This window comes from Bos grunniens, chromosome 6 (genome assembly GCF_055505025.1).
Source record: "Bos grunniens cultivar Pamir isolate PY7600 chromosome 6, Bosgru_T2T1.0, whole genome shotgun sequence".
Lineage (NCBI taxonomy): Eukaryota > Metazoa > Chordata > Mammalia > Artiodactyla > Bovidae > Bos > Bos grunniens.
Window position 1 is genome coordinate 102,895,492 of NC_141170.1, and position 18,483 is coordinate 102,913,974.

Sequence of the window (18,483 nt, forward strand, 5' to 3'; positions counted from 1 at the left end):
CCCATCTATTTCCCATGAAGTGATGGGACCGGATGCTAAGATCTTAGTCTCCTGAATGTTGAGCTTTAAGCCAACTTTTTCACTCTCCACTTTTACTTTCATCAAGAGGTTTTTTAGTTCCTCTTCACTTTCTGCCATAAGGGTGGTGTCATCTGCATATCTGAGGTGATTGATATTTCTCCCGGCAATCTTGATTCCAGCTTGTGCTTCTTCCAGTCCAGCGTTTCTCATGATGTACTCTACATATAAGTTAAATAAGCAGGGTGACAATATACAGCCTTGACATACTCCTTTTCCTATTTGGAACCAGTCTGTTGTTCCATGTCCGGTTCTAACTGTTGCTTCCTGACCTGCATACAGATTTCTCAAGAGGCAGGTCAAGTGATCTGGTATTCCCATCTCTTTCAGAATTTTCCACACTTTATTGTGATCCACACAGTCAAAGGCTTTGGCATAGTCAATAAAGCAGAAATAGATGTTTTTCTGGAGCTTTCTTGCTTTTTCCATGATCCAGCGGATGTTGGCAATTTGATCTCTGGTTCCTCTGCCTTTTCTAAAACCAGCTTGAACATCAGGAAGTTCACGGTTCACGTATAGTTACTAACATATTAAATCTTTTGACATGTTAGCCGAATAACTTTCTGAGTGCTTGCATCATGCTAACATGGTAGTTGTTGCCATAGCAATAAAAAGGTTTAGTGGAATACAAGCAATATTACCTGGTATCCCTGAGCATTTGAGAAGAGTTATGAAAGGAGGACTTATTTTAGGCCAGTTAAAGTTTATAAAATCGAAGAATCATGAGCTGTGTTAACTTGACATGCTTATAGTTATATTTCTTAGTATTCTAAGCCTCATCACAATATAGTTTTTCCATGTGACTTATGAAGGAAGCATAAAAAATTATTTAGAATGTACCTATCACAATCATAATCTGTAAAACTTTTATCAATAGCGAATAGTCATCTTTGGAATTATTTTTCTTCAGTTTTTGTAAATAGAGCTAATTATTTCTGGAAAGTTTAAATGGTGGTACAACTAACTAGGCATAATCCTTTACAGAAAAGATAGAAACTATGAACAAAAGCAAACTCAAAACGTTTTGAGTGAATAGTGATTGCAAAAAAAAAAAAGCAAAAAAGAGAAAGACTTGAAACCTAGTAACCCATGGTTTTTTAAATAGAGAGGTCATTTTAGGATTACATTAATTGCTTTAGGGTTGTTTCAAAATATTTTGATATTGGAATACTAATGAGATTCACTTTTCTAGTATACTCTTCACAATATTACTATATGTGTCATAAAAATTTGAATACTAGTAGCTGTAAGATCTGGGACAGATGAACCCACCTGATTTCAACTTCTTCAGTTTATTCAAGTATATGGCTGAAAATTGAGGCAAAAGGACTACCTTGTGTCCCCTTCCTGCTAGGCCATGCTAAGATTATAGAATTAAGAGGGTAAATATAGCCCTCTAGTGGTTCTGTTATATACTTACACTGTTAACTTCGGTGCATCTATCATTTTTCTTAAATTGCTGATTTTTAGGAATTTCACTATTGAGTAGAATCAGATTTTTATAATATATGGCATAAAAAATTACAAAGAAAAAAGATGGTAGGGATATCTTATTCTAACAATAAATGTTCATATTAGATTATCATCCATTTATGTAATACACTTTTGGAGTTAAGATAATCCAGAATATTAGAATTGCTCTGTAGTTTATGAGGTGAATTGTTCACTCTAGATACTTTGCTGGTGTATGCTATGATTATTAACCAGATAACAACTGACGCATATCAAAATGTAGTGTAAATGAACTTAGGTGGATTATGAAGTGGATCATGTTATATCTGTGCTTTGAAATATATAGTTATTAATAACTTAGATTTAGGTTTCTTGACCTGGAATTTATGGTATAGCTTTAGGGGAAAACAAATTGCAGAATTATTTTGTATATATATAACCCCATTTTTTGAAAAGAATGGGGGGGAAAATGGAGGAAACATTAAATAGTTCTATAAATAAATGTTTCTATAAGCAAAGAAAAAGAATATACAGGAAGCTATTGTTATCATTAGGAGAGTGAAGTTTGTAAGGTTGGAGGGGATTGCTTCTTTATCTCTAATGATTTAAATTGTTATGAAAAAACAAAAGGAACTGGAGTGGAAAACTTGGAAGGATCAACAGGAAACAGCCACCTTAACCTGTATAGTTTTAGAGGACTAATGCTGACTCTTAATTTCCAGCAGAAATCAGTTAGTTCAGGTCCTGATCTGATTTTCTGAGTTTGTTTATTGTTTGAATGGGACGTGTGCACTTGATAATCTCCTTGGATACAAACTGATGCCCAAATTGGTTAAAATGTGTGTTGTTTGGTATTTCTCTTTATTTTGCTAGTAAGCTTTTCCCTTCTTCTGGGGATTAAAATCCTTTCTTCTGTAGCCCAATTACAGTTGTTAAAGGAGGGCCTCTATGAAAAGGCCCTTCTTTGAGGTCTTTAAGTGGAGATGGAAATGATTGGTTCGGAAATTTTTCTCTCACTGGCTTTTGAAACATTTCGTAGATATTGAAAGCTCATTATGAAGGATGTCTCAATATCTTCACTCCAAAATGCTAAGGAATAATTTAGGCAACAGTTCAGACTGTAAAAATGAAAATGGCTCTGTCTTTTCACAGACTGAACACAACATTGTTGCAGCTTACTTGATTACTGCAGGTATGGATGTTTACTCCATTAATAGTTATTTTGCTTTTGAATGACTGAAGGCAAGCTGTGGTTTTTAGCATAAGGTAGTAGAAGAAGCATGGGTTCAGAGATAGTGTTTCAAGTTCTGTTCTGTTGGCCAACCTTGACAAGTCACTTATCCTTTCTCAGTTGTTGTGCGCATGTGATAAATAAGGATGTAAAGATCAAATAAGAGAATATAGGTCAAAGGATAAATGGAAACATTGTTAATGGTGGTTAGTCTAACAAGTTATTTTGAATTTTGATAGGCAGTGAGATGGGGCTGAGAAAAGTTTTCTAGAAAACAAATAATCATCTGTATGTGTGGTTATTATATTGTCAAATGAATTTTTATTGAGGGAGAATGTGCACTGTGGCAAAAATGTATTTTTATGGCATTTACTGTTCTCATACATACTTTCTGTAGTTTTGTCATCAGTGGTAGAATCTGGTTCAGACTGAAAGATCCTGGAAAGAAAATTAGTTGTAAAAGGAGAGAGCAGATTGTATTATCATTGAGGACAGAGTTTGATGATTGAGCTTGTTTTTTAATGCTGTCTTGGAAAACTGAAGTTTGGTTTTCATTTTTTAGTCTCTTTGCAGCAGTGAGCAAGTTCCTTTATCCTTTTGTTCTTCCATTTTCATATCTATAAAACGGGGATAAGAATAAGCTACCAGTTGGGATTGTTGTGAAAAGTAAAAAAAAAATAATGCACAAATATACCTAAATGATATACAGTGTATGTTGGACAAATACTAATGAATTTTAGAAGTAACTCTTATTATTTTTTGGATTGACTTATGAAAAATTGTAAGTATATTCAAAAGTAGAGTAAAAGCATAGCAAATCCTACTATACCCAGTTTATTCTTTATAATTGCTTAATTTCCCCATTACTCACAACTAGAGTATCACTTCTCTGCTAGAAACTATGGTTCCTCAGTTAATTTTCATAAATTTTAGTGACATGCTAATAACTTTTTCATTTGAATACCTCTGTATGATAAGCCCTGGGTGAGTTCTGTTTTCTTTTTTTGTGTATGTTGCAACAAAAGGAGAAAACAATATGCTACTTAATGAGATAATCTCCTTATCACAGCTACACAGGAATACTTTGTATACAAACTTTTGGTTTAGTTAGTTTTTGGTAGATGACCAAGAAAAGCTATCTTTTTTGATCTGGTTACAAAGGAAGCATGCAAAGAAGATTTCCTGTTAAGAAAATGTTCTCTCTTGTTCTTATTCCTGTAACAACAATAACAGTAATAGCAGTCTTACTATGACAATGATGACTCTGCTACTACTGTTGCCATGACTACAACCACCATCACCACCACTACTGCTAATGTTATCGTTTGAATTCTTGGTATATACCAAGCACTGCTATAAGCACTTACCTGTTTGGAATAATTCATCCTTAAACTAATTCAGTAAGTAAATTTGTTTTATTTTCTCCATTTATACTGATAGAGTTTAAGTAACTTTACCAACACACACACATCTACTAAGTAGCTACACCAGTATTGAACTCAGGTTCTTTGGCTCTAGAACCCTCATGTATAATCACAAGGATCAGTTTTAATGTATATGTGTTGTATTTTTAGCAGGTGAACTGAAGGGAGCATGTCTTGCCTCATTATGCTTTTGTTTAAATGTTTATTGTTCTTTGGGCTCCCAAAACCCCACCTTTAACAAAACTCACTTAAATCAAGACTATGAGGAAAAAAGTTTAGTCAAAGCATTTATTTCATTTGCTACTGTTACAAAAAGCCTATTTTTCATTTTAAATTTCATTTTTAATTTAATAGTTCTCTTTGGATTTTACCTCTTACAAACTTTTACCAACTTAAGCTCTCCCTTTTTCCAGTTTATTCTGGTGGTAAGAAGGCATGGTGAATTAAGGATCTGAAATAGATTCATTATGGGTGCATTATAGGCTAAAGGATAAGAGATATTAGGCTGAAACAATGACTGCATACCAGCTAATGAAGAACCTTAGCTGTGAAGGCAGTAGGGGCCCACTAAATGACATGATCCAATTTGCGTTTTAGATATATGCTGTAATGGTAGCTAACAGACCAGGTAGGAGGCACCCTGGGTAGGAGGTATGGTAAAGGTTAAGAAGGCTTCTGAGGAGGAAGTAGTGGCAATGGAGATAGAAAGAGCTAGAATTTAGAATCCATGGTGGTTGGATGTGGAGACTTGGGGAGAAGGTGAGGGAGCATCAAAGATGACAAGTAGGTTTCTTTTTTTGGGCCATTGGATAAATGGTGAAGCTATTCACACCTGGAGAAGAACATGTTTGGGGCAGGAATGAAAATCTCTGGGTTCAGTTTGAGAGAAGTCCCATAAAAAGCTGGACACATGGGTTTGAATTTTATGAGATTGATCTGGAAAGTATCAGCATATAGCCTTGACTCTGAACTCACTGAGTGTATGTTGAATGTGAAAAGAAAGAGGTCTAGGACAGAAACTTGGACAATGCATATGTTTAATAAGGTAGAGATGAAGAAAGAAAGACCAGGAAGTAGACTGAGAAGGATCTCCCGAAGAGATTGGAGAAGAGCCACAGAAGCCGAAGGGAAATTAAGTGAAAGTGTGTTCATTGCTCAGTCGTGTATGACTGTTTGCAACCCCGTGGACTGTAGCCCACCAGGGTGCTCTGTCAATGGAGTTCTCCAGGCAAGAATACTGGCATGGGTTGCCATGGCCTTCTCCAGGGGATCTTCCCAACCCAGGGATCAAACCCATGTCTCCTGTATTGCAGGCAGATTCTTTACCTCTGAGCCACCAGGGAAGTCCCTAAATTAAGTTAACTTAGACCTAACTACTAAATAATCTGTTGTCTACTCATTAGAAAACATGGGTTTCCATGGTTGCTCAGTCAGTAAAGAATCTGCCTGCAGTGCAGGAGATATGGGTTTGATTCCTGGGTCAGGAAGATTCCCCTGGGGAAGGGAATGGCTACCCACTCCAGTATTCCTGCCTGGAGAATCCCATGGAGAGAGCAGCCTGGTGGGCTATAGTCCATGAGGTCTCAAAGAGTCAGACACAATTGACTAACCCTTTCACAGCTAGAAAATCGAGCACAGTGCTTGAGACAGCTGCAGAGAAAATAAAAGGACTAAACTGTTTCCCTCATTCCCCACATTATATCTAAAACTACCCCATAAGTACAATTACTTTATTCTAGTTTGGTAGGCAACAAATTTACTACACTGTGTTTTTATCAGACTTTTAAAAAATCAACAAATTTGTAACTAACCAGAAAGATTCTTCAGTTCACTAAACTTTTTGGAGCTACAATACTGGATGCAAAACTAATGAGCCAAAGAATCATCAAATTTTATATCATTGTATCTTAATTATGCTTGCAGGAATAATAGATATTAAGCAATATGAGTTTTAGTCATCTATTAAATCTGCTATATGTCACATACTCAACATAGAAGCCATTAGAAGCCTATAATTTACACAGGAAGATTAGGAATATAAGAGTTAAATAATATAGCATCACGTAAGATGAAGTATAATATAGACAAGTACTTTGAAAATTTATTAGTGATGAGAGGATACTATGAGGAAGACAAGCCTTGGAGGGCAGAATCAGGCTTGAACAGAATTTTGAAGCGTGGGTAGCATTTGGATAGGTAAAGGAGTAGGGTGTTCCAAGTGAGAGAAATGAGAGTTGAAATTTACCACACGCCTGGTGTGTCTGATATATACTAGATGGAGGGCTTCTTTGACAAGTGTGAACATTTGCTTAGAGAAGGTAAAAACAGTTTGAAGCAGAGACTGGGGTATCAGGTTGGGACATGTGAACTTTTATCCCTCAGACGTTGGGGAGTAAACTGAGAAGAGTCTTGGTTAATTCTATGTTGTAGCAAGCTTATTCTGCCAGCAGCATGCAGGAGGAAAAGAACAGGAACCTGGAAGATTAGTATAACAGAATGTTGAAAGGAAGTTTTGATATAATAGAAGTTCTTCCTTAGCTGATACCTTTGTGTGTTGGTACTTGGAAACCTTCCTTCTCTCTGGCAATAGCTGGGTCTGCTCACCAGAGTTCTCTTCATGATGGTGAACACCCTCTATTCCTTTTGTCCTTTACCCCTCCTTTAGCCCCGAGGAGTCTGGTAATGGCTCTACCCTCTCTCAGTTGTTAGGACTTAGTATGGCTTACATCTGGCTGATGGGAAACTTATATTTCAGATGGGGGTGTTAAGCAGGCTAACATTCACATCCAGTCTACTCAACAGTATTTCTCATTGTAAATTAATACATTGGCATTCAGATTAAGAATTTCAGTCATCAGTCTACCTGAATCCAGCCAATTCTGGGGCACTGACAACATTGAGTCTCTGGACCTGCAGGGCTAAGAGTCAGATACCAGACTGTGGAAACTTCACTAGGGTGATATGGCCTGTGAGGTTTCTGAGTGGATCTGAGAGCCAACTTGACTTCCTGTCTACCTAGCCAAACCTTGTTGTGTGCATTCTTATTTAGGGATGTATGTGTATGTGTGTGTGTAATCAGATTTGAACATGTTAAATTTTAAGTAATATTGAAACAGTCATATGATCTTACATACTGTAGATGCTTAATAAATGTCTAATGGCAATGAGTTGTATGAAAAGGGATGAGGGACTGGAGCGTATTTCAGGAATAGAAAGTGACAGAAGTGCTGTTAGGATAGAATGATAGCTGAGGCCTGAGAAACAACAGAGAAAGAAGAGCCTCATCTTCAGGAAGGAGGAAAGGAAATAAAGCTGCCAAAGGAGACTATATGGTCATACACACACACACACACACACACACACAACTATATGTATCCTAAAAATCAGCATTGGTATCAATGGGAGTCACTTCAAGGACAAAGTGATCAATAGTGATGTTGTTAAATGCCAGCCTTTGGTGCTGGTTTATACAAGTGGCAGATTCTTTGTGTTTTGATTTTTATATTTCTGTTTTCACAAGAGGGCTGTGACAATATTGCAACTAGTTTGAAGAATAGCTGGAGCTCTTCCAGTGAATGAACCAAAACCAATTTGTGAATTTGCTTTGTTTCTGAAGGAATTTAAATATTTAATTTTTATTTTAGTTTTGCACATTCAAATTAAGTGAAGTGTGTGATTTTTTTATGTTCTCAGGTGTGATAAGTATCCTCAGCAACATAATTGTTCTAGGCATCTTCATTAAGTTCAAGGAGCTTCGGACACCCACAAATGCAATTATCATCAACCTGGCTGTTACTGATATAGGGGTCAGTAGCATTGGCTACCCCATGTCTGCTGCTTCAGATCTGCATGGAAGCTGGAAATTTGGATATGCAGGATGTCAGGTATCAGAGATCCTTAGAATCAAAGCAAAATGAACTAGATTAAGAACTTGTAAGTTTAAGTCTCTTTACAAAATCAAATAGTTTTACGTAGCATAATAGATATGGTGCTCTCATTGAAAATAGCTTCAGGAGTGACTGGGAAATATATTCTTTAATAAGAGAAATGAAAGCAGTAGCCATCATTATATTTTCAAAATTTCCCCAACCTAAAGGAAAAAATTAAACTAGCAAAAAATTAGAAATCAGTTAGAGAAGAAAAGTGAACATTTGCATATTCAAATAAAAACTTGTATATTGCAAATTCAAAAAGAAATACTCTGCTTTCATTTGAAACAATAAAATATTTAATGACCATATCATAATGTCTAAGTAATATAGTTAAACTACATGTTGTTGATTTTTTTCTGTGGTAAGTTCTTTGTGAGAATTGCTCTTAAATATATCTACTATAATTTTTACTGTGGTAAATTCTTTGTGAGAATTGCTGGTAAATATATCTACTATAATTTTTACTGACAAGAAAATAAATTAATATAGTTTGCAGAAATGACTTTTGCCCCAATTTTTTTAGAACTGTTTGCTGTTTTAAGCTATATAGCTGTAGAGAATAAAATGAAAACGGTAGAGAATAGTGAATACCCATTTATGCATCAACAGGTTTTATCAAATCTTGATGTTTCACAATATGACCTTCAGGTTGTTTGGGGCTTCTTGCTTTTTGTTTTTGGTTGTGCTTCAGGGCTTGTGGGATCTTAGTTCCCCAACCAGGGATGGAACCCAGGGCCCTGGCAATGAAAGTGCAGAGTTCTAACCACTGGACTGCCAGGGAATTCTCTGTTCCCAATTGTTTTAAATCACAAATGTTCTCATACATGTCTCTTTCTGCAGTATATGAGAGTTTCTTTAGATACATTACTAGAGGAGGAATGGTTTGGTTGTAGATAACACAACGTCAGCTTTATCAAGTGTGGCCAAATTAGTCTTCAAAATGATTGTGCCAATTATGAGAACTTCTGTTGCTCCACATTTTCGCCAGTGCTTGGGATTGTCAGACTTTTAAATTTGTAGTGTTATAATGGATGTAAAATCGTATCTTATGATTTGCATTTCTTTCAATATTTAATGTGATTGTATATCTTATGTCATAGGCACTCTGGTTTCCTCTTGTGTGAATAGCCCATTTTTCTGTTTGTCTTTTCCCCTTAGTGAATTGTCTGTTTTCTGAATACCAGTCTTTTGTTGGTTATATGCACTGCACTTGATTTATGGTTTGGTTTTGCCTTCTTTAGAGTATGTATAGAAGTTTTACTTTAAATCTTAGCTTTTTAAAAAAGCTTATTTTAATTAATGAAGTCCCAGAATGTTTTCTATAACATAAAGAATGTTTTCTTTATTAAGCCACTTACAATTTGAAAATAGATAATGTATTTTAACGTTAGTAAAATAGAAAATGGGGCTTCCCTGGTGGCTCAGTGGTAAAGAATCTGCCTACACTGCAGGAAATGCAGGTGCAATCCCTAGGTTATGAAGATTCCCTGGAAGAGGAAATGGAACCCACTCTAGTTCTCTTGCCTGTGAAATCCCATGGACAGAGCAGTCAGGATGCAAAGAGTTGGACATGACTGAGCGACTGAACACACACACAAAATAGAAAACACTCAATGTATTTATTTACTGTTCAATGTGTTTAAAATATATTTTAGCAATGGGATAAAAGTATAAATGTCTCTTGGGAGGGTGTGTAGGATGGTGGAATCGTTCCAATTTTGATTTTCAGATTTATGCTGGGTTGAATATTTTTTTTGGAATGGCAAGTATTGGATTGCTCACGGTCGTGGCCGTGGATCGATACCTGACCATCTGCCATCCTGATGCAGGTACAGCACTTTTCTCAGCTTTTGCAATGAACCCATTTGCCTAAGTTCTGCTTGTCACACCTTCACTTCAAAATGTATTAATAAGTGTAGTGACTTGTGACATGGTCAGCCTTCTTTCTCTGATAATTCTTGATTGGAAGTTTCAATGGTTTTCTATTATACCTAGAATAAAATTCACATTTCATAACACGGCCCCCAAGACCCTGCGTGTTCTGACCCCTGACTACCTTGCAGCATAGCCTGGGATCTTGTCACTTTGGGGTACTGGAGAAACCCTTTCCCAATTTGGGGCCTTTGTAAATGCTATTTCCCTAGTGCTTCTCCCTGCCTATCCTCTGATTCATCATTTTATCATTCAAGTTTCAGCTTAAACGTTATTTTTTTCCAGAATATGAATTCATAGATTTTGTGTGAACTAAAGTGCTCTTGGTGATAATTTTGAATAATCAGTTAAAACAAGATGAAGATATGAATCACATCATTGGGAAATGATTTAATATTCCATGTATTTGTTAATAGGAAGAAGAATGACTGCCAACACTTACATCAGCATGATTCTGGGGGCCTGGACCAATGGCCTGTTTTGGGCTTTGATGCCTATCATTGGGTGGGCTAGTTATGCCCCAGATCCTACTGGGGCCACCTGTACCATAAACTGGCGGAAAAATGATGTGTAAGAAACGTGTATGCAGTTTATAATTAAATGCTTCTAATGCAGACAGACACATTTTCACCATTTCAAATTTAACCTCAGATCTAATGTTTCTCATATAGAGTGTGGCAAAGGGTTTCCTTGGTTTAGATGATGTGATTCCGACTAGAGATGAATTGAGAAACATGAATTATGTTAATTTGCAAGGACAGGGCATCCCTTTGTCTCCCTGCTCTGCTCCCTCCTTTCTGTCCTTTGGCAGCAAAGGGGATACAGAGCCTCCTTTAGCGGCACCTTAGAGGTAGGACCTGAGGGGAAAAGGACTGGAGAAAGTTCTGGAGAAAGCCCAGGCTTTCTTTTCTGGTGCTAAAGCATCTTCTGAGAATTACACAGCAAAAGTGCAGTCGCTGCAAAGATCACTTACTCATCAGTGATGCTCTTCTATGTTTACTAAGGAGAAGAAGGTAATTTAGTTCATTAAAGGAAGTGAAAGATTACTCAGAAAAGTAAACAGAAAATTTCTCTCAAACTAAATCTAAGTCTAAACATTTTTCTGTACAGGGTCAAAAAATAAATATTTTAGATTTTACAGGCAAGGTTGTCTCCATTGCAACTATTCAACTCTGCCTGTGGAAGCAGCCATAGACAGTAAGGAAATGACTGTGGTTCCAATAAAATTTTATTTACAAAAACAGGCGACAGGCTGGATTTGCCCACAGGTCATAGTTTGCCAACCCCTAATCTGAATGAACTAAAAGTCGAATGTACCTCCTAAGCTGTTTACTAATACTAGACAATGCCAGTATTACTTCTGCTAATTATTCTGTTTCCCTTCCCCTATTTAATACGTTAGATGAATAGTGATTTAATGTCATGATTTAATTATTTCCTTTTCTTACTTTCAGGTCTTTTGTTTCTTACACGATGATGGTAGTTGCGATAAATTTTATCGTGCCCTTAACAGTGATGTTTTACTGTTATTACCATGTCACTCAATCCATTAAACATCATGGTACTAATAACTGCACTGAGTACCTCAACAGAGATTGGTCAGATCAGGTAGATGTAACAAAGGTAAGGCGTTAAAATCCTTTAATCAAGCTTCTACACGGACATGGTTCCTTGGCCCTGTAGTCATCTCTCCCCAACTCCTGGTTCTTATTTTCTGGCTCTTTTTTCTAGTGTTGGCCTCCATATTTCTAAACAATGTGCTTATCTCCTGTTTCAGGTATTTTTGTTTGCTGCTACTTCTTGATTTCCTACTGTGAACAAAGACTTTCTCTTATACCACCATCTTTTCCTTCTCCCCACCAACACCTCTCATCTTGTCAATAAAATGTTAATATTTGGCTAGATGAAAAGTCAATTTTACATTATTGTGATTATCTAAATTTCATTTGTTGCAGATCTCTGTAGGGCTGTATGACTTATATTTCTTTTTTTTTATACAACTATTCCCCCTTTGGAGTTAACAGTTCATTCCTTTTCTTTTTCTTTCTTGTCTTCTGTCCATCTCTCTCCCCTTCTCTTCTTCTCTCCCTCTCTCCTCCCCCTCCACCCCCTATCTCTCTGTAGCTTTGTTTCCTGACTGTTCTGTGTGAAAATGAACTGATTTTGGAAAGTGGAAGCTTTAGTCACTCAGTTGTGTCCAACTCTTTGTGACCCCATGGACTGTAGCCCACCAGGCTCCTCCAGGCAGGAATACTGGAGTCAGTAACCATTTCCTTCTCCAGGGTGATCTTCCCAACTCAGGGATCGAACCCAGGTCTCCTGCATTGCAGGCAGATTCTTTACTGTATGAGCCACCAGGGGAGCCTGACTGTCCTATGTACCTGTCCCTAATTCATCTCTAAATAGATGCTTCAGTTTCCTCTTAGTATTTTCATATGCCTCAGAGACTAAATTGACTTCATCCTTTTCTTAGCTATCCTCCTGACACCCCCAGATCTCCTGCTCCAGATTACACTGGCTCTTCTTTAAGATGACTACCTAGAAAGTCAGTATCCCCACATCTCCTTTATCACAAGCTGAGAATGCCTTTGGCCTGTCTCCTGGATCAGATCACCTGTTTTCTGGATTGCATGTCTTCCTTTTTTTTTTTTGGTTGATTTTCTCACAGTTGGTGGAACACATCCCCTAACAGAGTCCTGAGAACATGATAGGGAAGTCAAATTTTTAAGATTTGGCATACCTGAAAATGTCTTAATGCTCCTATTATATTTGATTGATTGTTCACTTGGCATAGAATTCAAAGTAGAAAAATAATTTTCAGAGATTTTTGAAAGTATTACTCTATAGTCTCTCAGTTTTAGGTGTTGCTGCTGAGAAGACTGACAGTTTCCTGGTGGTCTGTGTTCTCTCTGGAAGCTTGTCACTTTCTCTGTGTCTCCAGTTTTCCCTCTGAAATGTGATGCTGACGTGCCTTGATATAGCTCTTTATTCACCCACGAGCCGGATACGGGGCGAGTGCTTTCAATGTCAAGACTCAGATCTCCCCTTCTGGGAGCTTCCTTGTATCATTTCTCTCGTGAATTTCACTTCCCTTTTTGTTTTCTCTATTCTCTTTTTATTTGGATATTTAATCTCCTGGATTTATCTTTTAATTTTCTTAAATATTCTCTCCTACACTGTCTCTCTTTGGGGTTTTGTTTGTTTGTCTTGGTTTCTACTTTCTGAGAGATTTCCTCAACCATGTCCAGGACTGAGATTGGCTGAGGAGATGCTCAAGCCTGGGTTGTAAAATTTAAACAAGCACTGAAAGCTCAGTAACCCAAAAAAGATAAATCCAGCTGTATTCTCCTCAGCTCACCAGCAGAAAGAGGGCATTCTTTACATTCATGAACCAGTTCATCCATTTCACAAGCTCCAGTTATCATAGCTGGCTTTAGGTGTATTAACAGAGTACAATGAGGGGAAAATTTCAGTGTTTCCTCTATGTCTTCAACATCATAAACTTATTCAAGTTCCAATCCAGATAATTTTTCATGCAGTTTTAGATATACTATTTTGATATTTTAGTTATTGGGCTTGGTGAATACTGATTTCTTTTACAGATGTCTGTGATAATGATACTCATGTTTCTGGTGGCGTGGTCCCCTTATTCCATTGTGTGCTTCTGGGCGTCTTTTGGTGACCCAAAGAAGATTCCTCCCTCAATGGCCATCATAGCTCCTCTGTTTGCAAAATCTTCTACATTCTACAATCCTTGTATTTATGTGATTGCTAATAAAAAGTAAGTCATGTCTAAAATGCTTCTCAACTAAAAAAAAAAAAAAGTGTATACAGAAAGAATGTTAGAAAGGCAATGGATAATATTCTAAATTTTGGGGGAGGTAAATGACATAAACTTGCTTCAGGTGAAATTAAGAGTTATTTGGTTCATGCAACTGCACTTCAGAAGCGTTCAGGACCTGAAATGTCTAGGACTCCAGTTCTGTGACAGACTCTTCCCTCATGGAGGCGAAATGATCATGGGTAATTTCAAGACCAAGTTCCACCAGCTAAGCATCCCCAAATGCAAGTTTCATCTTTGATGGCCCTCTGGCAGCAATGACCCTGGAAGGTTTTGCAAAGAAAACCTGTAATCAGTTTTGCAAAGAAAAGAGTGATTCTGTTACTGGAAAGTGGACAAAGCAGGGCCAGTTGGGTTCCGTATGTGGGTAGCATAACTGTATATTTACTAGAAGGAAGACATATCATTCAGATGTAAGAGAAAAATTCATTGTTAACATAACAGGCTTCAGGACTGTGTAGTCACTGAGGATAATGGAGACTCTTCCTTTTCCCCTTTTGTTGAGCCTCTGAGCAAGGATTTCTTTCCTGCCTCCTCAGTGCAGCTTTTGTTGTTTAGTCGCTAAGTCGTGTCTGACCCTTTTGCGACTCCATGGGCTGTCCATGGGATTTCCAGGCAAGAATACTGGAATGGGTTGCCATTTCCTTCTCCAGGGGATCTTCCTGACCCAGGGATCGAACCTGAGGCTCCTGCTGAGTCTCCTGCATTGCAGGCTGTTTCTTTACCCGTGAGCCTCTGGGTAGGGCAGCTTAGACTGCTTCATTTCCTGTTACTGCTTAAAGGTGGATTGAACCAATCTACTGTGCTTAAATATTTGACTGGAAAATCTCAGTAGATGTGAAGTACTGATAATTTGATCCTGGATTGCCAGTGCTGCTTCTATTAAGCTTATATATTTAGGCACATGTTTGGGAAAGCAACTTTAGCAATAGGTATATGAAGAAACATAAAAACTTAAGATCAAATAGATCACATAAGAAGAATAAAGAACACATCTTAAATTTAGAGTCTATTAGTAGTTCTTTTGGAAAGGTCAGGCATTAGACTTGCCTTTCCTCATTAGAATAAATGTCTGAAATACCCATCCTTAGTTCAAGTAAATGATTCCTTGCAACTGACATTGTCATCTTAGACATAGTGTCATCTTAGACATAGTTATTGCAATGTTTACAATCAGTGGTGCAAAATTGATCTTTAATTGTACTGTATACTTTATAATACATTTATAAAGGGTCTCAATAGGATATGTTAAAGTTGGAAGCGGAAATTTATTTGGCGATGCTAATTGGCAGTAGTGGCATCTTAGTCATATTTGAAAGTTCTTTAAGCATTCCAAGTCATCATGGGATAATGGCAGATTTTCCCTTTTTATTATAGGTTTCGAAGGGCGATGCTTGCCATGTTCAAATGTCAGACTACCCAAGCAATGCCTGTGACGAGTGTTTTACCAATGGATGTACCTCAAAACCCACTGACTTCTGGAAAAGTCTGAAATAAGAGGAACTCACACATTTACCAAAACATTTTCTTTACTTTTTTTTTGTAGTGGTTTAATTTCATTTTAAATGTGAGCTCATTTCAATCAAATAGAGACATAGAGTATTGTCCTAATAGACCATAAATTTCTCCAGTGTAGTTTATAGTTCTGTTTGTGCACTGGCTACCATTGGGAATGTTTCACTATTTCCTTATATGTAAACATACTACTCATCTAGTTTGATGAAGAGGCACATGAGATTAAGGCCTCTTCTCTTTCTCCCTATCATGGTATATATTACAGTGTATCAATGATCTGGTGTTTTGCCTAGTTCCTCCACTAGATCAGAAGCAACTGTTATTTTAATGTTCAGTTCAGTTCAGTACCGTCATTCAGTCATCTCTGACTCTTTGCGACCCCATGAACTGCAGCACGCCAGGCCTCCCTGTAATTTTAATGTTAGAATAAATTAATAGTAATAATAGTTATTATCATCGAAAAAGCAAGAGAGTTCCAGAAAAACATCTATTTCTGCTTTATTGACTATGCCAAAGCCTTTGACTGTGTGGATCACAATAAACTGTGGAAAATTCTGAAAGAGATGGGAATACCAGGCCACCTGACCTGCCTCTTGAGAAACCTGTACGTAGATCAGGAAGCAACAGTTAGAATTGGACATGGAACAACAGACTGGTTCCAAATAGGAAAAGGGGTACGTCAAGGCTATATATTGTCACCCTGCTTATTTAACTTATATGCAGAGTACATCATGAGAAAGGCTGGTCTGGAAGAAGTACAAGCTGGAATCAAGATTGCCGGGAGAAATATCAATAACCTCAGATATGCAGATGGCACCACCCTTATGGCAGAAAGTGAAGAAGAACTAAAGACCCTCTTGATCAAAGTGAAAGAGGAGAATGAAAAAGTTGGCTTAACTTCAGAAAACGAAGATCATGGCATCTGATCCCATCACTTCATGGCAAATAGGTGGGGAAACTGTAGCTGACTTCATTTTTTTGGGCTCCAAAATCACTGCAGATGGTGATTGAAGCCATGAAATTAAAAGATGCTTACTCCTTGGAAGGAAAGTTATGACCAACCTAGACAGAATATTAAAAAGCAGAGACATTACTTTGTCAACAAAGGTCCGTCTAGTCAAGGCTATGGCTTTTCCTGTGGTCATGTATGGATGTGAGAGTTGGACTATCAAGAAAGTTGAGCACCAAATAATTGATGCTTTTGAACTGTGGTGTTAGAGAAGACTCTTTGAGAGTCCCTTGGACTGCAAGGAGATCCAACCAGTCCATCCTAAAGGAGACCAGTCCTGGGTGTTCATTGGAAGGACTGATGTTGAAGCTGGAACTCCAATACTTTGGCCACCTGATACAAAGAGCTGACTCACTGGAAAAGACCCTGATGCTGGGAGGGATTGGGGGCAGGAGGAGAAGGGGACGACAGAGGATGATATGGTTGGATGGCATCACCGACTCAATGGAGATGAGTTTGGGTAAACTCTGGGAGTTGATGATGGACAGGGAGGCCTGGCGTGCTGCGGTTCACGGGGTTGCAAGGAATTGGACACGACTGAGCAACTGAACTGAACTGAACTGAATAATAGTTAATGGGCTTCCCTAGTGGCTCAATGGTAAAGAATCTGCTTGCCAATGCAGGAATTATGGGTTCAATCCCTGGGTCAGGAAGATCCCCTGGAAAAAGAAATGGCAACTCACTCCAGTATTGTAGGAAATTCTGCAGACAGAGGAGCCTCAGGGTATAGTCCATGGGGTCACCAAAGAGTTGGAGACGACTTATCAACTAAAAGACACAACAACAAATACGGTTAATAGTCTTTAATAAATAATTACTGAAATAAGTTGTTGGAATTTATTTCTAGCTAAAATGGGAAACTGTCAGGATTTCACAATTTTCAAATTTTAATGCAATTATTCACTTAACTATTTAACAAAAATGATCAAATGAATATTAAGCACTATTGTTTTTAAATCACACGTCAGTCAATGCCATATATATTTTATGTAACAGTATAACCTGTGCATATTAATATGTGTTCTACTTTTTTAAGTACTATTTTTATGTGTATGTATTTCCATATATTTGACATGAGAATTAAGTTTAATCAGAGTGGAGTGGGGGTTTCTGTATGTTTGTTCTCTTTTTCGTATCTTGTTTTGTTGATTAAAAAATTAATCAATAGTCAGTGTAAGAAAGGAATAGGAAATTTTATTCGAGCTAGCCTCATGTTTATAACCCAAGAGACAGTCTTTCAGAAAGCTCTGAGGACTGTTCCAGAAAGGTGAATGGGGAGGCCGGTATATATGTGCAATGAAGAACATATCTTGGTAAAAAGTTACTGCTTTTTCAAGGGACAGGTATCTTAGCTAATGTTTTTAGTGCTCTTTTAAGTATGGAAAAATGCAAGAAACTGGGTTCATAAAATTTTCTCCTTAAAATACATAACCATCTGAGGGTCAGTTCTGCCGGTTTCCCCAGAGCAAAAAGTGCTTCATCCTGACCTTCACCCTGAATTCCTACAATTCCCTGAATTGTAGGTCAATGCCTACTGTGGCTAATGACTTGATTCTTGAACTGGACAGTCGGCACCATTGTTTATTTTATAATCCCCTCCTTTGGGTAATAATTTCGGCCAAGGTTAGAGAAGGATTTTGCGACTCATGTGTCCCTCCATGCTAGGAATGCTCATTGCCAGGTCAGGTGGGGATTTTGTTGATAGGCCACTCCATTTGCTGTTCCTGGACTAGGCCCCGTTAACAGCAACCAAAAGCCTCTGGGCTACCTGTCTTACCAGTCTGTTATGGTCCAAGAACTGTTCCCTCTTGTTGATTATCCCTGTATATAGACTTCCACTGTTACAATCCTTGATCTTATTATAGAACTATATATTTGGTCAATTGTTTTAAGTTCTCTAGTCATTATTACTTTTATCTGAGGCTCAGTCATACATCTGGTAATGCAGGAAACAATAATCTGGTAAAACAGACTGAATACAAATAATATAGCTAGTAACATTAATAAGGTCATAAGCAAGCATTTAAGCTAAGAATTTCCATTACGTGTGGCCCAGTATATCCCCAGGT

General features: G+C 37.6%; 1 protein-coding gene across 1 annotated transcript; it reads left to right on the forward strand.

Moving 5' to 3' along the window:
• Nucleotides 1–2,441: 2,441 nt before the first annotated feature.
• RRH (retinal pigment epithelium-derived rhodopsin homolog) lies at nt 2,442–15,525 on the forward strand. The gene is made up of 7 exons (XM_086407041.1): nt 2,442–2,722; nt 7,879–8,069; nt 9,847–9,946; nt 10,466–10,619; nt 11,504–11,672; nt 13,652–13,830; nt 15,268–15,525. The coding sequence occupies exons 1-7, from the start codon at nt 2,593–2,595 to the stop codon at nt 15,380–15,382; spliced, it is 1,038 nt and encodes a 345-aa protein (XP_086263167.1). The 5' UTR covers nt 2,442–2,592; the 3' UTR covers nt 15,383–15,525.
• Nucleotides 15,526–18,483: the final 2,958 nt, after the last annotated feature.

Coding starts and splice junctions, on each gene's coding strand:
- RRH (XM_086407041.1), top strand. CDS start 2,593: ATGTCTCAATATCTTCACTCCAAAATGCTAAGGAATAATTTAGGCAAC. Junction 10,620..11,503: donor AACTGGCGGAAAAATGATGT/GTAAGAAACGTG, acceptor TCTTACTTTCAG/GTCTTTTGTTTCTTACACGA. Junction 13,831..15,267: donor TATGTGATTGCTAATAAAAA/GTAAGTCATGTC, acceptor TTTTTATTATAG/GTTTCGAAGGGCGATGCTTG.